We start from the raw sequence: 26554 nt of genomic DNA on the forward strand, positions 1-26554 counted from the left end.
GACAAAAGTAATGTAGACCCACTGGAATTCACTTCCAAACTAAGAGGGATCTCACATTGTTTCAGTTTGAGACTTGGAATACCAAAGTGACAGGACATAAATCTCATCGCTTTCACATAATAATAGCACAGGTAATTGTGAAGGTCTACAGTAGCCTAATAGTTAACTTTTTTCATCTAAAGCTGCAATTGTGTGTTCGTTTTATTCAGTGCTCTGTATGGCAATGCTGGTTTGTATTTTTTTTTATTTTATATTGTTCCCCTGCAAAACCTTATATACAGTGGCTAAAATAAGTATTGAGCGCGTCACCATTTTCTTCAGTAAATATATTTCTAAAGGTGCTATTGACATGAAATATTCACATGTCGGTAACATCAATATATACAAAGAAACCAAAACAAAGAAGTTCAGAAATTAAGTTATGTGTAATAAAATGGAATGACACAGGGGAAAAGTATTGAATGTATGAAGAAAGAGAGGTGCAAAAAGGCATAGAAAGCCAAGACACTAGCTGAAATCTATCAGTAATTAGAAAGCAACCCTGCCCCTTGCCAGTGCAAATTAATATCAGCTGGTTCAGTCTCAACTGATGGCCTATAAAAAGGTGTCTTACTACCAAGGTGTCACACAAGGAACATCTCATGATGGGTAAAAGCAAAGAGCTCTCAAGACTTTCCCAACCCTATTGTTGCAAAACATACTGATGGGATTGGTTACAGAAGGATTTCTAAAATTTTGAATGTTCCAGTGAGCACTGTTGGGGCCATAATCCGGAAGTGGAAAGAACATCATTTCACCATAAACCGGCCACAACCAGGTGCTTCTTGCAACATTTCTGTCAAAGGAGTGAAAAGAATTATCAGAAGAGTTGTGGAGAGCTTCAGAAAGACCTGAAATTAGCAGGTACAATTGTTTCAAAGAAAACAATAAGTATTGCACTCAACCGCCATGGCCTGCATGCACGCTCACCACGTAAGAGTCCTTTGCTGAAGAAAAAGCATTTTGAAGCTCATTTAAAGTTTGCTGCACAAAATTTAGACGATCCTGTGAAATACTGGGAGAATACAGTCTGGTCAGATGAGACCAAAATTGAACTCTTTGGATGCCATAATACGCACCATGTTTGGAGGTCAGATGGCACTGCACATCACTCCAAAAACATCATACCAACAGTGAAGTTTGGAGGTGGGAACAATATGGTGTGGGTGTTTTTTTCAGCATATGGTACTGGCAAACTTCATACCATTGAAGGAAAGATGAATGGAAAAATGTACCAACACATAAAAATCTGCTGCCATCTACCAGGATGATGAAGATGAAACGAGAGTGGACATTTCAGCAAGACAACGATTCCAAACACAAAGCCAAGGAAACTCTTAACGTGTTACTAAACCCAGGACCCTGCATTCACTATATCTGGTCTCCCACAATACACAGAACATGGAAATGCAATTATTTCAGGAAATGTAAACTGCTAATTACCTTTTCTCATCAGCAGTTAGAGCAGTCTTGTGACTTCTATCAGTAGCCAGCTGAGCACTGGTTAAAGCTTGTAGGAGGAATTTTCATTCTGCTCTAATAGAATGCAGAACCCCTGACCTCTGTCTGGACAGTGCTGATTGGTCCTGTGCTGATCACATGCACTCTCCCAAGAAAAAAAAAAACCTCTCTAGCAATACACACCACATTGAGCATGCGCAGAATGACTCCACACAATATGTCTTATCAGGAGATAAGAAGGGGACACTGGAAGAAGGGGAGGAGCAGAGAAGACAGGATCAAACAGCCTTTCTACACACTACTGAGCAGTAACCCCTTAGGTTCCACAGTAAGTATAACAAGCGTGCTTTACTGCATATACAGACTGATTTTACTGTTCTGGGTTAGTAACACCTTAATTGGTTTCAAAGAAAGAAAATAAATCTGCTAGAATGGCCCATCCAATCAGCTGACTTGAATTTAATAGAAAATCTATGGAAAGAACTAAAGCTCAGAGTTCATAGAAGAGGCCCACTGAACCTTCAAGATTTGAAGATTGTTTGTGTGGAAGAATGGGCCAAAATCACACCCAAGCAATGCATGTGACTAGTTTCTCCATACAGGAGGCGTCTTGAAGCTGTCATTACCAACAAAGGATTTTGTATGAAGTATTAAATAGATTTCAGGTGGGGGGGGGGGAGGTTAACAGGACACTACAGTATCAATTTTATTTCCCCATCTGTGTGTCACTGTGGAGATTTCCCTTCACCTTCTGTCCCATAACCAAAACAGGAAGTGAGAGGAAATCCGTAAAGTAAGGGAATCCCTACATGTCACTAGGGATACAGGAATGAATGTCTACATTGGAAGATTTCCCCTCTATTTCTGTTCTGATGACAACCCAACATTTGAAATTTTATTTTACTTTCAGTGATAATGGTAAAGAGGACACATAAAGAGGGTCAATCTCTCTAATAGGGACATGGACAGCAAAAACAACTTGACAGGGGTTCTACTCCCTCTCCACTCTCTCCAAAAACTAAAAAAAAAAAAGTTTTGCCTTTACTTACACTTTACATTATTCATTTCTGGACTACACATTCAAGGTTCAAGAATATAACTAGATACTTTTAGGTCTGATCATATATTTCATTCCTTTAGTGTTTAGTAACATGGAACAAAATCAAGCCCAACAGCCCTGCAGAAAAGATGCAGACTTTTTTTTTCTTTTACAGGTGTCTACAAAGCAGCATGGGATCGTGGTTGCAATGTCGGGCTCCTGTAAACTCTTCCTAAAGCTTTCTGCCTGTACCTCTTGAGAGTGAGAGGGAAGGTCTTTGCACCATGTTACACCCTTAATACGAATGCAAAATCTAGAATGGGGCAAAGTTGAACCTAGTCTTTAACTATTCAGGTCAGTATAGTCTGTCAGACTATGACATCACAACATTTAACATCTTCCTCTACCAAAACTAGTTAAAAAAATAGCACTTAACATACCCTAACTTTGATGTATGTGTAAACCCATATAAGCTTTAGCATCTTAATGTACAGTGCCTTGAAAAAGTATTCATACCCCTTGAATTTTTCCACATTTTGTCATGTTACAGCTAGAGATGAGCGAATTATTCAAAAATTCGATTCGGCTGATTCGCCGAATTCACGGAATAAATTTGATTCGAGGCGAATATATTCGCTGCGAATTTAACTTATAAAAAGGGTGTTTCTAGGCTTCAGAGAGCCTTTATATTAGTGCAGAACACTGTACCTTTAATTTAAATGCCCTTGGAGTCTGCTGGGGAAGAGAACTAATACTGTCAGTCAGTATGACATGCAGATGAGTGCCGTCGATCTTAGAATCACCGCACACTTCACTCATTTGGGCAGTCACGGGGCCAAAACCAGAGTGTGGAGCCACAGTGTGGCGGTGGAGGCAGCAGCAATGGGAGGCCATACAGCACCCTATGACAAAATGGAACCCACCAGCAGTGTGAGGAGACCTGAAAGTGGCACATGGCAGAGTGTGGCGATGGAGACAGCAGCAATGGGAGGCCGTACAGGGACCCATGACACACTCTGGACCTGGCAGCAGCATGAGGAGGCGGTACAGGGGCTCATGACAGATTACGGGCCTGGCAGCAGCAGTGGGCGGGCGGTGGATGCAGCAGTATTCGGAAGCCAAACACAGGCCTCGGTTAAAAAGTGGAAGCCGTCAGCAGCGTGAGCAGACGACAGAGGCACATGGCGCAGGGTGGCGGTGGAGGCAGCAGTATTCGGAAGCCATACACAGGCCTAGGTTAAAAAGTGGAAGCCGTCAGCAGCGTGAGCAGACGACAGAGACACATGGCGCAGGGTGGCGGTGGATGCAGCAGTATTCGGAAGCCAAACACAGGCCTCGGTTAAAAAGCGGAAGCCGTCAGCAGCGTGAGCAGACGACAGAGGCACATGGCGCAGGGTGGCGGTGGAGGCAGCAGCAATGGAAGGCCATACAGCACCCTATCACAAAATGGAACCCACCAACAGTGTAAGGAGACCTGAAAGTGGCACATGGCGCAGGGTGGCGGTGGAGGCAGCAGTATTCGGAAGACATACACAGGACTAGTTTAAAAAGCGGAAGCCGTCAGCAGCGTGAGCAGACGACAGAGGCACATGGCGCAGGGTGGCGGTGGAGGCAGCAGTATTCGGAAGCCATACACAGGCCTAGGTTAAAAAGCAGAAGCCGTCAGCAGCGTGAGCAGACGACAGAGACACATGGCGCAGGGTGGCGGTGGATGCAGCAGTATTCGGAAGCCAAACACAGGCCTAGGTTAAAAAGCGGAAGCCGTCAGCAGCGTGAGCAGACGACAGAGGCACATGGCGCAGGGTGGCGGTGGAGGCAGCAGCAATGGAAGGCCATACAGCACCCTATCACAAATGGAACCCACCAACAGTGTAAGGAGACCTGAAAGTGGCACATGGCGCAGGGTGGCGGTGGAAGCAGCAGTATTCGGAAGACATACACAGGACTAGTTTAAAAAGCGGAAGCCGTCAGCAGCGTGAGCAGACGACAGAGGCACATGGCGCAGGGTGGCGGTGGAGGCAGCAGTATTCGGAAGCCATACACAGGCCTAGGTTAAAAAGCGGAAGCCGTCAGCAGCGTGAGCAGACGACAGAGACACATGGCGCAGGGTGGCGGTGGAGGCAGCAGCAATGGAAGGCCATACAGCACCCTATCACAAAATGGAACCCACCAACAGTGTAAGGAGACCTGAAAGTGGCACATGGCGCAGGGTGGCGGTGGAGGCAGCAGTATTCGGAAGACATACACAGGACTAGGTTAAAAAGCGGAAGCCGTCAGCAGCGTGAGCAGACGACAGAGGCACATGGCGCAGGGTGGCGGTGGATGCAGCAGTATTCGGAAGCCAAACACAGGCCTCGGTTAAAAAGCGGAAGCCGTCAGCAGCGTGAGCAGACAACAGGCACATGGCGCAGGGTGGCGGTGGAGGCAGCAGCAATGGGAGGCCATACAGCACCCTATGACAAAATGGAACCCACCAGCAGTGTGAGGAGACCTGAAAGTGGCACATGGCAGAGTGTGGCGATGGAGACAGCAGCAATGGGAGGCCGTACAGGGACCCATGACACACTCTGGACCTGGCAGCAGCATGAGGAGGCGGTACAGGGGCCCATGACAGATTACGGGCCTGGCAGCAGCATGAGGAGTTGGTACGGGGGCCCATGGCAGATTACGGGCCTGGCAGCAGCATGAGGAGGCAGTACAGGGGCCCATGGCAGAGTGGCGGAGCGTAAGCAGCTAAAATTGAAGGCCATACAGAGGCCTATGTTAAAAAGTCCCCCCAGCAGCAGCGTGGGGAGACGACTAATAGTCGTCTCCCCACGCTGCTGCTGGGGGGACTTTTTAACATAGGCCTCTGTATGGCCTTCAATTTAAGCTGCTTACGCTTTGCCACTCTGCCATGGGCCCCTGTACCGCCTCCTCTTGCTGCTGCCAGGTCCAGAGTGTGTCATGGGTCCCTGTATGGCCTCCCATTGCTGCTGACTTCATCGACAGACTCTGCCATGTGCCACTTTCAGGTCTCCTTACACTGTTGGTGGGTTCCATTTTGTGATAGGGTGCTGTATGGCCTTCCATTGCTGCTGCCTCCACCGCCACCCTGCGCCATGTGCCTCTGTCGTCTGCTCATGCTGCTGACGGCTTCCGCTTTTTAACCTAGGCCTGTGTTTGGCTTCCGAATACTGCTGCATCCACCACCACCCTGCGCCATGTGTCTCTGTCGTCTGCTCACGCTGCTGACGGCTTCCGCTTTTTAACCTAGGCCTGTGTATGGCTTCAGAATAATGCTGCCTACACCGCCACCCTGCGCCATGTGCCTCTGTCGTCTGCTCATGCTGCTGCCAGGTCCATACTGATTCATGGCCCCCTGTACCGGCTCCTCATGAACGTGGTTCAGCGGGTTTGCATCACTTAACGGCAAATCGTTGACAAACGCTGGGACGTTCAGTGTTGTGCGCATTAAGCCAGACACCAAAGGGCAGCACAGACCTGTTATTACTCGCTCAAGCATGGCTGAACAAAACTAGTCTCTACCACAAATTGGACCCAGACCTGCCCAGGGTCTCGTAAGTAGATTGCACAGAGGAGTAGAGTTCGTTATTGGAATTAACTGTGAGGGACTTTTAAACCTAGGCCTGTGTATGGCATTCAATTGAAGCTGCTTCTGCTCCGCCACTCTGCCATTGGACTCTTGATAGATAACTCTACTCCTCCGTGCAATCTACTTACGAGACCCTGGGCAGGTCTGGGTCCAATTTGTGGTAGAGACTGGTGTTGTTCAGCCATGCTTGAGCGAGTAATAACAGGTCTGTGCTGCCCTTTGGTGTCTGGCTTAATGCGCACAACACTGAACGTCCCAGCGTTTGTCAACGATTTGCCGTTAAGTGATGCAAACCCGCTGAACCACGTTCATGAGGAGCCGGTACAGGGGGCCATGAATCAGTATGGACCTGGCAGCAGCGTGAGCAGACGACAGAAGCACATGGCGCAGGGTGGCGGTGTAGGCAGCATTATTCTGAAGCCATACACAGGCCTAGGTTAAAAAGCGGAAGCCGTCAGCAGCGTGAGCAGACGACAGAGGCACATGGCGCAGGGTGGCGGTGGAGGCAGCAGCAATGGAAGGCCATACAGCACCCTATCACAAAATGGAACCCACCAACAGTGTAAGGAGACCTGAAAGTGGCACATGGCAGAGTCTGGTGATGAAGTCAGCAGCAATGGGAGGCCGTACAGGGACCCATGACACACTCTGGACCTGGCAGCAGCAAGAGGAGGCGGTACAGGGGCCCATGGCAGAGTGGCGAAGCGTAAGCAGCTTAAATTGAAGGCCATACAGAGGCCTATGTTAAAAATAATAACATGTTTGGGGCATGATTCATGGCGGATTTAGTCAGTTGTGTCAGGAACTGGTGGTTTGAAATCCAGACTAATCCACGCCTGATTCATTTTCACAAACGTGAGTCTCTCCACACTTTGGGTGGACAGTCGTGTCCTCCGCGGAGTTACAATACCTCCTGCCGCACTAAACACGCGCTCCGATGCCACGCTACTGGCTGGGCATGACAGCCTTTCAAGGGCAAATTCAGCTAGTTGGGGCCAAAGGTCAAGTTTCGTTGCCCAGTAGTCAAGGGGATTGTCTACCTCGGTTGGCAGGGTGCTGTCCAAGTAGGCCCGAGCCTGTTGTTTGAGGTCCTGCTCCAGGTCCACCTGATGCTGCTGCTGCTGCGGCTGGTTAGTAGTTTCCTCACTGCGCTGGTGAAGAAAGCTACTCATCATCGACTGCAGACTGAGGCAGCCGCTGCTGGTGGAGCTGCCACTGCTCCTACCACCCCACCCTTCCCCTGCTGCCATGGCAGCGGAACGCGAGCGCACAGGGCCCACAGTGTCTGAGGATGGACGTTGGCGCAGAAAGGCAGAGACCAACTGACTACATAGGTGGTTTTTATAGTACTTTATTTTGGCCTCCCTCTCAGCAGGTGTGAAAAAGGCCACCATTTTTGAACAGTAGCGAGGGTCCAACAAGGTGGACAGCCAAAAGTCATCCCTCTGTCTGATGGTTATTATTCGGCTGTCGCTACGCAAGCAACCGAGCATGCTATGGGCCATTTGTGCCAAGGAATGCGAGGGACTCCCTGCCTCCATCTCCACAGCATACTGCCACGGTGCGTCTGGGTCCTCTGTCTCCTCCTCCTCCTCCTCTACCAGATGCTCCTGCTCCTCCACTCCTGTCCGCTGAGTGGAAAAACCACCCATTTCACTCAATAATTCCTGAGCACCAATGTCCTCCTCTACCTCCTCCTCTTCTTCCTGTCCTGCCCCCACAGGGGTCATGTGGCGTTGAGATCTGTGAGCCACGTCTACCGCACCCTGACCAGCCATTGTTAACAGCATTTGTTCCAGGACGTGCAACAGAGGAATGACGTCGTTCATCCCATAGTCCTGCCGACTCACGAATAGCGTGGCCTCCTCAAAGGGCCTGAGCAAGCGGCAGGTGTCACGCATGAGCTGCCAATGGCTGACATCTAAGTTACACAGGGGAGTACCTTTATCCGCTTGTAACATCAGGAAATCGGTGATGGCCTTTCGCTGTTCGTAAAGGCGGTCTAACATATGTAGGGTTGAATTCCACCTTGTTGCAACGTCGCACATCAGGCGATGCTGTGGAATTCCGTTCTGCCGCTGCAGCTCAAGGAGGGTGTGCTTTGCGGTGTAGGAATGGCTGAAATGCATGCAAAGTTTACGTGACATTTTAAGGATGTCTTGCAGTGGGAAGTTGGATTTTAGGAACCGCTTGACAACCAGATTGAACACGTGAGCCATGCATGGCGCATGGCACAACCTTCCTTGACGCAGAGCAGACACCATGTTCTTTCCGTTGTCGGTCAACATGGTTCCGATTTTCAGTTTGCGCGGAGACAGCCATCTGTCGATTTCTCTGTTCATTACACTCAGAAGTTCCTCCCCTGTGTGACTACGTTCGCCAAGGCATACCAGGTGCAGCACAGCGTGACACCGTTGCGCCCTGCACATGTGATATGCCGGTCGGGTAATGGGACTTGGCACGGGGGTGGCGGCTGAGGACACGGCAGAAGAAGAGGTGGTAGAGGCGGACATCTTTGCTGGACCAAGGACGTGCAAACGTGGAGGCAAAAGCGGCGTGACCTGTCCAAGTTACTGGTGCGGCTGTGCCGGCACCACGTTCACCCAGTGGGCCGTAAATGATATGTACTGTCCCTGACCGTAGTTACAGCTCCACACGTCGGCGCTGCCGTGCACTTTGGCAGAGACCGACATGCTCAAAGACTGGCCCACCATCTCTTCTACATGTGAATGCAGGGCTGGCACTGCCTTTTTGGCGAAGAAATGCTGGCTTGGCACTCTCCACCGCGGCTCGGCACAAGCCATCATTACTCGGAAAGGTGCTGAGTCCACCACTTGGAAAGGGAGGGACTGCAGCACCAGCAACTTGGACAGGAGGACGTTCAGCTTCTGCACCGTCGGGTGCGTGCTCGCAAACTGTTGTCTCTTGGAAACGGATTCCAAGAAAGACTGCTGACGGAATCCGTGAAGAGGAGTAGCAGGAGAAGGAGCATCTGAACGAGCGGAAGATGCCAACGAGCGACAACTCCCCTCAGCAGAGGTGTTGGAGCCTTGACTGGCTGATAGAGGGCGATTGACGTCGGGTGACGGAGCAAGTAACGGAGCGGGTGATGGAGCGGGGGCTGGGGCAGGCAGAACCGCCGTATCTTTATCACGGTTTTCCCAGGCCACCGAATGGCGACACTGCATATGCTGACGCAACGCTGTAGTCCCAACATGGGCCCCCTGGCCACGCTTGACTTTCTGGCCACATAGTCGACATACGGCTACGTTTACTTCCTCGGGCGGCTTGACGAAAAATTGCCACACCGCCGAGTAGGAAACTTTGCCCCCGCTACTCCTCACTGGCTGACTGCTACTTCCTTCGTGCACACCGGCACCACTACTGGCCGTGGTGGTAGGCTGCAGTGGAGCTGGTGCTCTACTCCGTGGCCGTTTGCCTCCACTGACACTGCTGCGACCCTGCTGCCTCCTGGGCAACCCACCGACTGTTTTGCTCGCTGCCAAGCTGGCACCCTCTTCTCCTGATGATGCGGAAGCAATAGCCTGATGACGACGAGGCTGCCAAGTGCGATCAGCCTCATCATCATCAATTAGGGTCTCCGCGTCACTACTAGCCCCCTCGGCTGCGTGTGGGTCAGGAGATAGACCTGTCTCTAGACCGGCTACCGAGCCACTCTCCTCGCCAGTACTTCTTCGCCTGGCTGCTGAAGAGGCGGATGTCTCCCCCCGTTCCTGACCGCACTCTGTTAGCTCTTCCTCACTGTACAGTGGGGCTGAGCCCACAGCATGCGATACTTCGCTTGGTGAGGGAACACCAAAGGACAGGGGCAGGTAGAGGACACGTGATTTCAGTGGGCTTGCTCCCGGGCCATGCCAACTAACGGTTGTGTCTGACGTACCCACCGACCATTGGCTGTAGGTGTCAGAGGTGACCTGGGAAGAGGAAGACGACCGAGTCAACCAATCGATGACGGCAGGGTTGTCGGTGGAGACACAACCGCTGGATGACACCGGGAGCACTGGCCTCTGGCTGCGACTAGTGCTGCCTCGACCCCTTCCTCTGCTGCCACGTCTGCTCGCTCCTGAAACATTGCCTCCTCTGCCACTCCTCTGCGTGTTGTCTGACATACTCTTTAATTCAATAGTGGTTGTGAAGCAGAAAGTAACGATTCTGTGTCCCTGAGTAACAATTCTGTGTCCCCGAGTAACGATTCTGTGTCCCCGAGTAACGATTCTGTGTCCCCGAGTAACGATTCTGTGTCCCCGAGTAACGATTCTGTGTCCCTCAGTAACGATTCTGTGTCCCCGAGTAACGATTCTGTGTCCCCGAGTAACGATTCTGTGTCCCTCAGTAACGATTCTGTGTCCCTGAGTAACGATTCTGTGTCCCTGAGTAACGATTCTGTGTCCCTCAGTAACGATTCTGTGTCCCTCAGTAACGATTCTGTGTCCCTCAGTAACGATTCTGTGTCCCTCAGTAACGATTCTGTGTCCCTCAGTAACGATTCTGTGTCCCTCAGTAACGATTCTGTGTCCCTGAGTAACGATTCTGTGTCCCTGAGTAACGATTCTGTGTCCCTGAGTAACGATTCTGTGTCCCTGAGTAACGATTCTGTGTCTGTCCCTGAGTAACGATTCTGTGTCCCTGAGTAACGATTCTGTGTCCCTGAGTAACGATTCTGTGGCCCTAAAGTCTCTGTGGCCCTAACTCTGTCCCTAATACAGACAGGTCTGTCTCTCTTGAATGACCGGAGGCTAATGGAGAATTCTAAGATGGCCGCGATTTATAGCTCCACCATTACACAGTGCTGGCTGGCTGGCGATTGGCTAATGCGATCACATGTCATGAATGAATGCATTATGGGTCAGCGTGCCTTGTCTGCGCGCCTTCCCAGAGATCCCCGCTCTGTCGCCACACGTCGCCGCCATTTTTGGGAAAATTCGATTCGTGCATCCGAAGTTTGCTAACTTTCGGATTCGGCGAGAATCAAATTTTTCCTAATCTTCGAAACGAATTCCACTTCGCCATGTTCGATTCGCTCATCTCTAGTTACAGCCAAAAACGTAAATGTTTTTTTGGGGGGATTTTATGTGATAGACCAACACAAAGTGGCACATAATTGTAAAGTGGAAGGAAAATGATAAATGGTTTTCAAAATTTTTACAAATAAATATCCGAAAAGTGTGGCGTGCATTTGTATTCAGTCCCCTTTACTCTAATACACTTAACTAAAATCTAGTGGAACCAATTGCCTTTAGAAGTCACCTAACTAGTACATAGAGTCCACCTGGGTGTACTTTAATTTCAGTATAAATACAGCTGTTCTGTAAAACACTCAGATGTTTGTTAGAGACGATTTGTGAACAAACAGCATCATGAAGGCCAAGGAGCACACCAGACAGGTCAGGGATAAAGTTGTGGAGAAGTTTAAAGCAGGGTTAGGTTATTAAAAAAACACCCCAAGGTTTGAAAATCTCACAGAGCACTGTTCAATCCATCATTTGAAAATGGAAAGAGTATGGCATAGCTGCAAACCTACCAAGACATGGCCGTCCACCTAAACTGAGAGGCCGGGCAAGGAGAGCATTAGTCAGAGAAGCAGCCAAGAGGCCCATGGTAACTCTGGAGGAGCAGCAGAGATCCACAGCCAAGGTGGGAGAATCTGTCCACAGGTCAACTATTAGTCTTGCACTCCACAAATCTGACCTTTATGGAAGAGTGGCAAGAAGAAAGCCATTGTTGAAAGAAAGCCATAAGAAGTCCCGTTTGCAGTTTGCAAGAAGCCATGTAGGGAACAAAAAACGTGGAAGAAGGTGCTCTGGTCAGATGAGACCAAAAATGAACCTTTTGGCCTACAAGTAAAACGCTGTGTGGCAGAAAACTAACACTGCACATCACCCTAAACAAACCATCCCCATCGTGAAACATGGTGGTGGCAGCATCATGTTGTGGGGATGCTTTTCTTCAGCAGGGACAGGGAAGCTGGTCAGAGTTTATGAGAAGCTGGATGGAGCCAAATACAGGGCAATCTTAGAAGAAAACCTGTTAGAGTTTTGAGACTGGGGCAGATGTTCACCTTCCAGCAGGACAACGACCCTAAACATACAGCCAGAGCTGCAATGGAATGGTTTAGATCAAAGCATATTCATGTGTTAGAATGGCCCAGTCAAAGTCCAAACGTAAATCCAATTGAGAATCTGTGGCAAGACTTGAAAATTGTTGTTCACAGACACTCTCCATTCAATCTGACAGAGCTTGAGCAATTTTGCAAAGAAGAATGGGCAAAAATGTCACTCTCTAGATGTGCAAAGCTGTTAGAGACATACCCAAAAAGACCTGCAGCTGTAATTGCAGTGAAATGTGGTTCTACAAAGTATTGACTCAGAGGGGCTGAATACAAATGCACGTCACACTTTTCACAGATTTATTTGTAAAACATTTTGAAAACCATTTATCATTTTCCTTCCACTTCACAATTATGTGCCACTTTGTGTTGGTCGATCACATAAAATCCCAATAAAATACATTTATGTTTTTGGTTGTAACATGACAAAATGTGGAAAATTTCAAGGGGTATGAATACTTTTTCAAGGCACTGTGCATTATGAAATCCTGTATAAAATATAACTAGCTACATGGATATCTGATGTTGACTATAAGTGGCATTTAAACACAAATTATACAGACATTGGGGTTGTTTTACTAAAGGTAAATTGTGCACTTTGCAAAGGCATCTGTTCCACAGCTTAGTAAATGAGGCAAGGTATCAGTTTGCAAAGAGAACCAAATCACATGCAAGTAAAAAAAAAAACAGCATTTTTTGCTTGCACATGACTGATTGATGGAAGTCAGCAGAGCTTGCCTTCATTTTCTAAGCTCTGGATCAAATATCCTTGCAGAGTACAACTGCACTTGTAAAGTGCACAATCTACGCGCCTTTAGTAAATCAACCCCATTGTCTACGGTTGTCACCATCAGGAAATCCATGCTGAAAAATGCCGTGAATCATAGCTGGCATGCATGCCTGTAAACTAAAAGTTGCTGCAGGAAATGAGCAGCACAGAAATGCAACGAATGAAGAAAAAAAAAAGTGAAAACGTATTTTAACAAAAGGGTACTTGTTTATTATACTCAGTGCTTAACCCCTTTCCATCGCCACCTTCTGCCCCTTAGTGAAATGAAATGCCGGAAGGCGGAGGCAGACATTTCAATCATGTGATCGATATGATTGGCTGTCATAGCAGTCACATGATCAGAAAGCTCCAGATCGCAAGTATGCTTTCCATGACACGTTAGTTACTGTGCTGGAAATGCACTCTCAGCACAGTCATTTGTTTACATACAGACGCATATATGCAGCCGCTCGGCGTTAAAGCCCACCAACCAATAGGCCGCATATGTGCGTGCGGCCAGCAGGAAGAGGTTAAGAAAACTAAAATGTTATTTAATGAGGGTTTACATTTACTTTACCAAATAACCTAATCCTATATCTAACAACTTCAACCTAATCCTTTAACTAACAACAAAGCTGGCCATACATGACTTAATTTCAGTCGAAATCAGTTTTAAGTGTAATTTGACCCTTGGGGCTAGTTTTCACCTGCTTTGCTCTCTGAAGAGTGACCCGCATTCAGTGAGGTTTTGTATTGTGTTGGGAGCAGTTGTGGGGCGGTTGCAGAGCAGCCCCATTTAATTGAATAGGTCATGCTCGGCTGGCAATATCGCAACAGGAGTATAATTCCAGCTGCAGGATGTGTAAATCCCCCAGCTGCTGCCTCTGCAGCAAAAGGGGGGACAATTGAGGGGCAGTACAAATACTTTACCACCCCCAAATTGCAAGTGGAAAGGAGCCTTAAAAGCATACCTATATGAAGAATATGCAGCTTGTCACTGCTGACCTCCCCTGATTCCACACTAACCAGTTGGCTTATATACTTTTAATGACTGACCTAGAATATATGCAAATCAAAAGTTCTGACTTCACTGCGGCTTTCAATCCAAATATTTGTTTCAGGCTGGTGACTCGATTCTGATTTCAGAGACAGCAAAGCAACACTAGGGGAGAATGGGGGTGGCTACTGCCAACCTTCTTCTAAGCATGGTTTCCTTTACAGCTGAGTTCCAGGTACACACAATATTATTTAAAGATACTTCTTCATTGTTGCAATGGATATAAATCTGCTTTGTGTGTTCAAAATGTCTTTGCAAACTCAGATATTAGTAGCTTGTAAAAATAGTGGTAACATCACCATCATCACGGAACAGAGCAGTATGAGGGACCCAACAACATTCTCCTATTACAGTTTGTCTTCAGAAAGCCACAGGGGAGCAGGTACAAGACCTGTCACCCTATACTGGGAGAGAGCAGCAGAGATCAGTGTTTATTACAGGAAACTCCTGCCGAGGCAATGTGCATGGGTGCGTTCATGCTAGATTACTGCACAGATTCAAGTAAGAATACACTTGAATCCTATTCAAGATTCAAATGCAGGATTCAAGAAAGAATACATATGCTTCTTGTATTTCAACAATATTTGTTTGTCCAGATTTCAGGGCTAGTTTAACCTGTGAAAAAAACACTAATGTGACTCTAATGCCAATCTGCAAATTAAAATAAAGCAGCAACCTGTAAAAAAAAAGGTAAATACTTTCCCCTCCTTCTGTCTCTGGTACTCAACCCTGCTGATTTAGGAGGACTGGTACTGCAATGTTTGCTGGGACATTTGACACTTCCACAAGTGTTGATCTCCTCCTGTGTCCCCTGCAGCTTTCACCGCCAACCTCCACTCCTTACAAAAAAATCATTACTCCTGGAAGTGCTTGTTTCCCAGCAGACAGCACATGATTCCTTATCAAGTGAGATATTTAAGAGGAAAGATAAGCATTAACAATCTTCTCTACAGGGGCTACTGTATATTTGCTGATCGCTGGCAAGGTCAATTGACTATTGATCCAATAGTTACGCTGCGCTGAAAGTATTAACGCCAAAATTTAACTCTCTTGTTCTGAAAAATAGCTTTCGCAAAATAACAGCACCAAAAAAAGAATGATGTGTAAATAACCTTACCACGAGTTAGAATGAATTTGTAGCTGATCGCAGCCATGTGCATTTAGACTTTTTTTGTGGGATTTTGACTGATTTAGCTAGCTTTATAGTGTTACTAAACCCACAACAGTAAAATTGATCTGTTTTTTTCAGAACCATCTACGTGATAGCAATTAAAAGGGTAACTGCATAGCAACCTGTTTTGGTGTCAATACTGCTATAAATTACTCTTTAGGTTCATATATAAAATAACACAGAAGACTGGGCATTCTCCCAAAATTTGGTAAGAGCTGACATTCATGATATAAGTGAATTCTCCGTTTAGATTCATTCCTAGAAGTAGTTACGTTTTCCCTAGAAATGAAAACATCTGTGCACTGCTGTTCAGTTAGAGCACTGCAGGAGACCTGATACTTATTTAACAAATCCAGCTCTGCTCTAGGGGCCTATTTATCAAAGTCAAAAAGCTATTTTGTTTTTTTTCATGGGAAATTTTGTTTCCGAGAGGTTTACTGATTGTGAAGCTGGTATGGGGAGTGTATTCCCTCATTTTGAATCATATTTTGACTATAATCTATGGCAATAAGTTATGTTCAACAGATAGAAATAGAGGAAAAATAAAGAAAAAATATGAAAATGACAAAATCTGTCTACTTTCCAACTTTTTGGATGTTGCACTTTTTAAAACTAGACAACTGCAAGTGGTGCAGTGGATCCTGGGTTCCTCTGGGTGCACAACAATGTCCTGCCTCAAGTGGTGAGAGTATGCAGGCAATCCCTGGAGGATGAAGGAATTGATACCATTGAATGGTCCCCACACTCATCTGACCTAAATCCAATAGAACGCCTCTGGGATATCATGTTTTGGTCCATCCGACGCCGCCAGGTTGCACCTCAGACTGTCCAGGAGCTCAGTGATGCCCTGGTCCAGATCTGGGAGGAAATACCCCAGGACACCATCCGTCGTCTCATTAGGAGCATGCCCTGACGTTGTCAGGCATGCATACAAGCACGTGGGGGCCATACAAAGTACTGAGTACCATTTTGAGTTGCTGCAATGAAATTTCAGCAAAATGGATTAGCCTGCTGCATCATTTTTTCACTTTGATTTTTGGGGTGTCTTTGAATTGAGTCTTCTGTAGGTTGATAATTTTCATTTCCATCAAAAACGATGGAGCATCCTTATGTTCCTAACACATTACCCAGTCCATATCAGTATAGACATCCAGCATGATATTTTTCCCCATTGAGATCTGATGTATTTTCAAAGTGCTCCTTTTTTTTTCTTGAGCAGTGTATAATTGCTTCCAGTCTTCATACATTGACCTAATCCTAATAGTTTGCAGCACTCTGCAGTTTAAGGCTTCATGCACACTAAATTATTTTAAGCTCCTAGCAGCTGGTTATGAGTGGGGTTTTTTTTGCCCCTAGAAGCAAATGTTATCTTATATGTCCATGCACACTAGCGTAGGCTATAAACGTTTTTTAAGCTTCTAGGAACAGAAAAAAAAGCTTTTTGTTGCAGTTTCAAGGAGCGATTTGCCAGCAGAAAAAAAAACACTGAACGCTCCTAAATGCGGCTAAAACGCTCCTAACAGCTTTTTCTACCTTTTTTTTCCTCTAGATGTACTGTAAAAGCGCTAATAAAATGCTAAGGCTCCATTCAGATTGGACCTAAAAATCGCAGTATTTTTCTTCCTCTGCTCGTGTTGTGCAAAACTCCACTCAATCAGCATAACAACGTGGCCTAGGCCACTCCCCCTGATGTTAGCTATGATAAATCACATCAGACAAGGCCACAGGATGTGACGTCATTATGCTGATAGAGACCTGGAAGTGGAGTTTTGCACAACACAAGCAGAGGAGGAAAAATATTGTGAAGACTGTATGATTACTGCTTGGCTTTTATACACTCTTGTGAGTAGTTTTAATCTTTAATAAATTGTGAAGTTTTTTACTTACTAAACTATGAGAGTCCCTGGTGTTTCTACTTACTTTTATTGATATCTTTGAGAAGCTACGTCGGGAGGAACTTTGATATCCAAGATAAACATATCCCAAGCGTGGATTGATTTGAAGCTTTTATGACCATACCCTAACCGGTGGTCGTATCATTTGGTAAGGGTCCAATCACATGCACAGTGGTGGATTGGTGGAAGTGTCTAGTTCTTTTTGCCTTGATTTGGAACATTTCTTTTCTTTTCTCCGTGAGAAAGGCACTGAACCTGCACTTTTTATGGTGGACTTTTCGTGGGAGTTTTTTTTTTGCATTATAATTGTATATGAGATTGAACAGTTTTTTATGATTTACTATTTGTTAACTATAAGTGCTGCACTTGTATTTAAGTTGTAATATAAACATAGAACAGGAAAAAGTAGCTGTACACACCTCATGCATCCACTTGCTGAAGGGTCTTTGCCATGTGTCCTTCTTCTCCAGATGCAGGTAGGCATTAAATAGGATCAGATAAATGTATCTCTCCAAGTACTGAAGGCTGTGAAGCTGAAGTAGCTGCATTTCTGTAACATTTTTAGCAGTTTTAATCTGATGGAGAAAAAAACACAGTGAAGTAAATCTTCTATTTTGAGATTTCGAAATATGAAATCATAACATTCTAGATATATGCCATTTCAGCACTAATTTTATCTAAGATCCAAGTAATAATTTGAACTATCAATACAGTGTATGGATTGAATTTGGACACATAGGGGTTGATTAACTAAGGCAATAAAGCTGGTGATTTGGGGATTTTTCCACAGTAAAAATTGACTTTAAAAAGAATACCCAATTACATGCAAGTAAAAAACAACAACACAGTATTTTGCTTGCACATGACTGGATGATGGATGTCAGCACAGTTTCATCTCATTCTTTAAGCTCTGGAATGAACAGCCTATTTACATTTAGTAAAGCCTGGTTCATACTAGTGCAATTTTTTTCTAATGCAACTTGAGTCATACAGAATAGAATGACATTGGAAATAGCATTCACATTGATGCAGTTCAACTGCAATGAGAGGTTGGGTAAGGGTCCTGTGCTACATTGGTGTAATGCAGTATGATTTCGTGACCCAGAGACTTGAATGAAAACATATCAAAAATGCATGTACATGTGTTTTTGATGCAATTTTGGTGTGTATTTAGTGAACTATACTCGTTCGTTCCAGGACAGTAGTACTAGCAGTAATAGTAGTACAGCACCTGTACTATATTATCAAACCACAAATTGCATTCACAACGCATCAAACTAGTATGAACCATATCTAAATCAGCCCCATAACAAGCCAGTCAGAGAGTCTGAAAAGTCAGATATAAACACCTCAAGCAATGTATTGTATTTTTCGAAAAGACTACTGTCCACAGAGGCTGATTTTTCATCATGACACAATGTAAGATAAGGTGTTCACCTGCTTTTTCAACTAAACACAATGCTTTGACAATGGTTTCAAGAGACTTAAGATTTCAGTCTTGCCACTGTTTATCAATTTGAAAACAACTTGCTTAACCACTTCCTGTCTGGCCCATGTACATAAACAGCCGGATGGGAGCAGTGCAGGAGTGGGTGAGCATTTATAAATGTCCTCCCACATTCCCTGCCTGTGCGCGCTCCCTGGGAGCGTGCAGCACCACGATCCGGTGCCCACTGTGTCTGGAGGACACAGCGGAACACCGATCGCTGTACGGGACCACTGTGTGAGGTCTCGATCATGTGATCAGTGATTGGCCAATCAGTGATCACATGAATAGTAGTAAGCAAGATATCACTTCCTGACATCATTGCTTACTACTAGTGAAATCTGTGAATGATCACAGAGATTACATGGTACAAGGCTATTCAGAACAGCCTTGTACCATGTGACAAGGTGTGACCAATCACAGCTCTCACAGTATTTCTCAATGTCTGCAAGAATGCAGCCAGAGAGGAGAAATGATTGCTTTTACAGCCTTTATGGGTGTAAAAGCAATAAGTGTAAAAAAAACCAAAAACAAATCTTCCATCACCCCCCACAAGTAGTACAGTGTCACCATAGTGAACAGTGTCACCAGGGTGACGGTATGTTAAAAAAAAAATTATATAAAAAAATTAAATAAAAATGTAAAAATGTTTTTTGAAAAATTATAATTTTTGGTTATAAACGAATTTGGGTTTTTGTTTTTTTTTACTAAAGGGTGAAGTGGTTGAAGTGGTTAAGATCTGGAAGATTTTACCCCCTTCATGACCAGAGCATTTTTTTGCTATTTGGCATTGCGCTACTTTAAAGGATAAGTTCACCTTTTGGACAAAAATAATAAATGCTAATTTTTTTCAGGTAAAAAAAAATGTGCATTTATTATTTTTGTCCAAAGGAACCTGGAAAGCATTGCACCAGCGACCAGTAGATGACTGATGCCATGCAGGTCTCCTGCAGACCTGTCAGAATATCTGCTTGCCGTACAGGATGTTTGGCCAAGCAGATATTCTAACAGGAAGGTTCAATTAACTACCACAGAGCCATGGTAGTCCATTGAAAACTACAAGCTTACAGTCGTTAAGGCTGTCGGGACTTGCAGTTCATTCATTCACGGACGTCCGTGAATGAATGACGCGGTCGTGTGGGTGGAGCCCTGCATGGCTGCTGTCAGGGATCCCGGGTCCTTGGCGGCGAGCGCACGCGCAGACCGCCGATCCGTCCCAGCCGGCGAGCGCAGAGTCCTCGGCGATCGCATCGGCCGCGCATGCGCAGTAGCGATCGGGGCCGCACCAATGGGAGAGCAGGGCGCTCTATTTAAAGCTGCCCTGTGCATCTCCAAGTTGCCGCAAGGTCTTGTTTCCTGTCCTGTAAGTACGCTTCCTTGTTGCCAAACTCTGCCTGTTCTGTTTATGCTGACCTTCTCCTGCTCTGACCCCGGCTCGTTCCTGACCATCCCTCTGCCTGACCCTCGGTACCACGCTGCCCGCTACCTGCTGAACCTGGCTTGTGACCCCGACCATTCTCCGCTTACTCCCCCTGTACCACGCTGCCCGCACAATACCGACCCGGCTAGTCTGACCTCGCCTACTCCTGACAGTCGCCCATCCATCCCGCTCGGATCGGGATCTGTCATCCCATCCATCCCGCTCGGATCGGGATCTGTCGTCCCCTTCACAGCAGGCTCAATCCGGGCACATACCCTCAGCGGGACCCCTCTGCCGCCGCCGGGGGTGCCCAGGAACGCGACCTGGTGTCAGTCTTGCACCAAGTCCATCCCCACCATCAGGGGCCCTGGTGAAAAGGCAGACTGGGACTTAGACTCCGCGTCCTGGGAAACCCCGTGCCGTGGACCACTAGAGATCCCGTTGGGCGGAGCCTGACAGTACCTTGCGGCCATGACTGAGCCTGGAAGGGGAACTTCCCCTCTGGACGACATCTGCCAACAGATGGAGACCCTTACACTGGGAATTAGGGGCCTACAGGAAGGTTATACGGTATTGGACAGTCGCATGCAGACCTTAGCTACCTCTACCAGGGGGTCCGGGGAACCCACTAGGGAGACTCCGGGGTTGTTACCCGCACCAGAACCCCGTGTCCCCACACCGGAATGTTTTTCCGGAGACCGAAGTAGATTCAGGGCCTTTCGTAACTCCTGTCAGCTATACCTTGACCTCCAGCCTCGGACCTTTTCCTCCGAATCGGTGAGGGTAGGGTTCATTATTTCCCTACTACAGGGGGGACCCCAAGACTGGGCCCACCGGCTCCGAGAGAATCGAAACCCACTGTTGAAGTCAGTGACGGTATTTTTTGAGGCTATGGCCCTCTTGTATGACGACCCGCTGCGCACCGCAACGGCCGAGAGGGCCCTATATACGCTCAGGCAGGGTCACCGGACAGTGGAGGACTATGCCGCCGAATTCAGGCGTTGGCATAGTGACAGCCAATGGAACGAGGCGGCTCTGCACCACCAGTTCCGCGTAGGGTTAGCTGAATCCCTGAAGGACGAATTGGCCCGAATAGACATACCTAGCACTTTGGAGGCCTTAATAGCTTTGACTATTTGACCGCTGGTTGCGGGAGCGCAGGCAGGAAAGGTGCAACCAAGGACAAGGACCAACTGGAACACCCCCTCAGGCCTCAACCCAGTTACAGCCGGCAAGCCAGAATCAGGATGCTATGGATACACCCGAGACCGGGCCATCGGGAAGGATCCGGCCGACACTTACGCCTGAGGAACGCCAGAGGCGTCTTACCAACCATCTCTGCCTCTACTGTGGGGGAGCAGGCCATGTGGTACGTACCTGTCCAGCCAAGAGGGGTAAGTGTTCCGCTGTTTTCTCTACGGTCACTTCTAACAGTGTGGGCAACACTAGTTATCTAGCGGTACCTGTGTCACTTCAGCTGCCGGGGAGAACAGTGGTGACCACAGCAATTGTGGATTCTGGGGCGTGTAGTTGCTTCATAGATTTAGACTTTGCAGTTCAGCAACAAATTCCCCTACAAACCAAGGAGGTGGGATTGAATATTTTTCTAGCAGATGGATCACGTATTAAGTCAGGGGTGGTGGACCACGAGACCCCACCTATCCGTACTACCGTATCGACCCATCATGAAGAACTCCTTCGGTTGGACGCCATAGCATCCCCATTATTTCCAATTATTTTGGGGCTCCCGTGGTTACGAGCCCATAATCCCCAGGTGGACTGGAAGGCGGGTTCTATGCAGTTCCTCTCCCCATACTGCCAGCAGCATTGCCTCCCTAAGATCTCCCCGATTCCGCCGACTTTGTTGTGTCTAGAGACAGATGCGGAGCTGGCGCAAGTCATTCCGTCAGTCTACCATAGTTTTCTGGATGTGTTTAGCAAGCGGGGGGCGGACACTCTTCCCCCGCACCGAGCTTATGACTGCCCAATTGATCTCCTCCCAGGGTCGGAAATCCCATTTGGACGGATATTCCCCTTATCCGAGCGGGAGTTAGGGGTGCTAAAAGAATATATCGATGAAAACCTCCATAAGGGGTTTATTAGACCCTCCACGTCACCAGCCGGGGCGGGCATTTTCTTTGTGGAACAAAAGGACAAGTCCCTCCGGCCCTGCGTAGATTACCGGGACTTGAATAAGGTCACAGTAAAGAACCGTTACCCGCTACCACTAGTCCCCGAGCTTTTTCAGAGGCTGAAGTCAGCATCTGTCTTCACTAAACTAGACTTGAGAGGTGCCTATAATTTAGTTCGTATCAGAGAGGGGGATGAGTGGAAGACAGCATTCCGTACCAGATTCGGACACTATGAATATTTGGTTATGCCCTTCGGCCTATGTAACGCCCCTGCCACCTTCCAGCATTTCATAAACGATGTGTTCAGGGACTACCTGGATGTCTTCGTCATCGTATACCTGGACGATATCCTTGTCTTTTCCCCAACCTTGGAGGACCATAGAGGTCACGTGAGGCGCGTGTTAGAACGGCTCCGCCAACACAGCTTATATGCCAAGGCAGACAAGTGCTGCTTTGAACAGAGTAGTATTTCGTTTCTGGGTCTAACCATCTCTCCCACAGGAGTAGCCATGGATCCCCAAAAGGTTTCGGCCATTTTAGATTGGCCAGCCCCCACTGATAAGAAAGCGGTCCAACGCTTAATCGGCTTCGCGAACTTCTACAGAAAGTTCATTAAGAACTTTTCGGGCCTAGTGTCCCCTATCACCCAGCTGACCAGGCAGGGGGTTCGCTTCCAATGGACACCTGAGGCACAGAGGGCTTTCGAAGCCTTAAAGGAATTGTTTACGGCAGCTCCTATTTTGAGCCACCCTGATTCGTCCTTGCCATATATCTTGGAGGTGGACGCATCCGAGAATGCGGTCGGGGCGATCCTGTCCCAGAGGAAGGGCATCAAAGAACTCATGCACCCGGTGGCTTTCTTCTCCAGGAAACTAACTCCTGCGGAAAGGAATTATGATATCGGGGATCGGGAGCTCTTGGCGATTAAGGTGGCACTAGAGGAATGGAGATACTTGTTAGAGGGGGCGGTACACCCAATCTTGATTTTTATGGATCATAAGAACCTAGAATATCTGAGGACAGCTAAACGTCTGAGGCCACGTCAAGCCAGGTGGGTGCTGTTCTTTTCCCGGTTCTTTTTCCATATAACCTATAGGCCAGGGTCTAAGAACACAAAACCAGACGCGCTCTCCCGCATGTTTGGGGATCCCGAAGAGAATCCCAAGCCAGACACTATCCTGTCCCCAGGAAATTTCCTAGTTCTCCAATCGGAGCTCCATTCTCAACTGCAGACCGCGTCCGTAGGAATGCAAGGTCCACCCGGTGTCCCCTTATAAATAGGGAAGGACTTTTTTGGAAGGAGGGTCAGATTGTGGTCCCTGAGGAGGCCCGTACATTGGTATTAGGATACTGCCATGATCACCCGCTGGCCGGGCACTTTGGGGTACGTAAGACCTTGGAGCTGCTGCAGCGTACATTCTGGTGGCCTAATATGGCCAGAGAGTGCGAAACCTACATAAAGACCTGTCCCGTTTGTCAGAGAAACAAACCCACTAGGAATAAAGCTTGGGGTCTCTTGCGCCCATTACCCATACCCAACAGGCCATGGACCATGATTTCCATTGACTTTATCGTGGAACTTCCACCCTCTCAGGACCACACAGCAATCTTTGTGATTGTAGACCGCCTGTCCAAGATGGCCCATTTTGTACCTCTAAAGGACACACCTACGGCCCTTGAGACAGCACGTGTGTTTATTAAGGAAGTGGTAAGACTCCACGGAATTCCCAGGGACATTGTATCTGACAGAGGGGTTCAGTTTACGTCCAGGTTCTGGAAAGCTCTATGTGAAACCCTGGGAATTAAGTTATCGTTCTCCTCAGCTTATCACCCACAGACCAATGGCCAGACGGAGCGTACAAACCAGACCCTAGAGCAGTACCTCAGGTGCTATACCACCTTCCTCCAAGATGACTGGGATGACTGCCGCTTGCGGAATTCACATATAATAATGCAAGTCACTCTGCTACTAGACAGTCCCCGTTTTTCGCGAACTATGGGTTCCACCCTGTATTCCTGCCAGATCTAATCCCGGAGGTTGCAGTCCCAGCCACGCAGGATATGTTGACCTTTCTGTCAACCAATAGCAAGGTATTGCAGGAAGCAATGGCAAAGGCCCAGGATGACAATAAGAGGGCATTTGATAAGAAAAGAAGAGGGGAATTGAGTTTGCGGCCAGAGGACCAGGTTTGGTTGTCCACCGCAAATTTAAAAATGTCCTGCCCTTCAAAGAAATTGGCTCCCAAGTTCTTGGGGCCTTTCCGGGTCAAACGTAAGATCAACGAGGTGGCATACGAGCTGGCACTGCCCGAATCTATGAAGGTTCATCCGGTCTTCCATGTGTCCCTGTTGAAACCAGCAACTCCAGACCCCTTCCCGGATCGAAGGTCTAAACCACCGGAGGCAGTAGACGTGGATGGGGAGGAGGAATTTGAAGTTGAAGCTATCTTAGATTGCAGGAAGAGGGGAGGCCAAACTCAGTTTCTGGTTAAATGGAAAGGATATGGGGCGGAGGAAAATTCATGGGAGCCGGCCCAAAATGTGCACGCCCCAAGGCTCGTGCGGGAATTTCTTCGGAACCAGCCGTTGAGTAGGGGTCGGTTGGGCATCCGGAGGTTGCCTGTAGGGGGGGGGGCAATGTCAGGGATCCCGGGTCCTTGGCGGCGCGCGCATGCGCAGACCGCCGATCCGTCCCAGCCGGCGAGCGCAGAGTCCTCGGCGATCGCATCGGCCGCGCATGCGCAGTAGCGATCGCGGCCGCACCAATGGGAGAGCAGGGCTCTCTATTTAAAGCTGCCCTGTGCATCTCCAAGTTGCCGCAAGGTCTTGTTTCCTGTCCTGTAAGTACGCTTCCTTGTTGCCAAACTCTGCCTGTTCTGTTTATGCTGACCTTCTCCTGCTCTGACCCCGGCTCGTTCCTGACCATCCCTCTGCCTGACCCTCGGTACCATGCTGCCCGCTACCTGCTGAACCTGGCTTGTGACCCCGACCATTCTCCGCTTACTCCCCCTGTACCACGCTGCCCACACAATACCGACCCGGCTAGTCTGACCTCGCCTACTCCTGACAGTCGCCCATCCATCCCGCTCGGATCGGGATCTGTCATCCCATCCATCCCGCTCGGATCGGGATCTGTCGTCCCCTTCACAGCAGGCTCAATCCGGGCACATACCCTCAGCGGGACCCCTCTGCCGCCGCCGGGGGTGCCCAGGAACGCGACCTGGATTCAGTCTTGCACCAAGTCCATCCCCACCATCAGGGGCCCTGGTGAAAAGGCAGACTGGGACTTAGACTCCGCGTCCTGGGAAACCCCGTGCCGTGGACCACTAGAGATCCCTTTGGGCGGAGCCTGACAGCTGCGCTGTTTTCAAATCTGACGGATAGTATGAGGAGACTTTTCCCCATATTATCTTTCAGAGGGAGGGGGGCGGCGGGCGTGGCTGCAGCTATGGGAACATGTTACATGTTCCACCCTAAAAATGGGTGGAACATGTAACATGTTTCCAAAGGTGAACTTATCCTTTAAAGTGGTTCTAAAGGCAGAGGGTTTTACTTTCATGCATTCTATGAATGAAGGTAAAAAACCTTCAGTATGCAGCTTACCCTGCAGCTCCCCCCAATACTTACCTGAGCCCAATATCGATCCAGTGATGTGCATGAGAGTGGATGCACTCCCAGGTCCCTGCATACTCATTAGCCGAGAGACAGCAGTGGGAGCTATTAGCTCATGCAGCTGTCAACCACAGCCAGGGAGGAGTGAGGAGGGGCAGGTCTCAGCCCTGTACTGTGTGTCTTATGGACACTCAAAGCGAGTCTCGGAAGCGAGCACGCACATATCTCCCCATAGCGAATGACTTGCTATGAGGGCACCTGGATAAGAGGAAGAGCCAGGAGCCATTGCACAGAGCAGGTAAGTATAACATGTTTGTTATTTAAAAAAAAAACTCTACCTTTAGGATTACTTTAACTGGCAATTGCGCGGTCATGCAGCACTGGACCCAAATAAAATGTATATATATTTTTTTCATACAAATAGAGCTTTGTTTGGTGGTATTTGATCACCACGTCGTTTTTAAATTATTTTAATTATATAAACGGAAAAAAAATTCTGCTATAAAACATATCCAATAAAAAAAATTTAAAAATCTAATTTCTTCATAAATTTAGGCCAAAGTGTAAAAATCCCAATAAGTGTTCATTAACCACTTGCCCTCCAGAGGATTTACCCCCCTTCCTGACCAGGCCATTTTTTGAGTTACTTTAACTGACGATTACATGATCATGCAACGCTGCACGCAAATGAAATTTACGTCCCTTTTTTCCCACAAATACAGCTTTCTTTCAGTGGTATTTGATCACCTGT

The 26554-nt window shown here is 47.7% G+C and overlaps 1 protein-coding gene across 2 annotated transcripts in view; it reads right to left on the bottom strand.

The window, feature by feature from the left end:
• Positions 1-26554, bottom strand: part of PALD1 (phosphatase domain containing paladin 1) — a 419780-nt gene that overhangs the window by 22560 nt on the left and 370666 nt on the right. For both annotated transcript variants that reach the window (XM_089686197.1, XM_089686198.1), the window contains one exon: positions 17573-17728. In XM_089686197.1, coding sequence (XP_089542323.1) covers positions 17573-17728 — 156 coding nt within the window. The remainder of the gene's footprint in view (positions 1-17572; positions 17729-26554) is intronic.

Source organism: Staurois parvus, unplaced genomic scaffold, assembly GCF_062004578.1.
Source record: "Staurois parvus isolate SC_StPar_1 unplaced genomic scaffold, SC_StPar_1.0 ptg000393l, whole genome shotgun sequence".
Lineage (NCBI taxonomy): Eukaryota > Metazoa > Chordata > Amphibia > Anura > Ranidae > Staurois > Staurois parvus.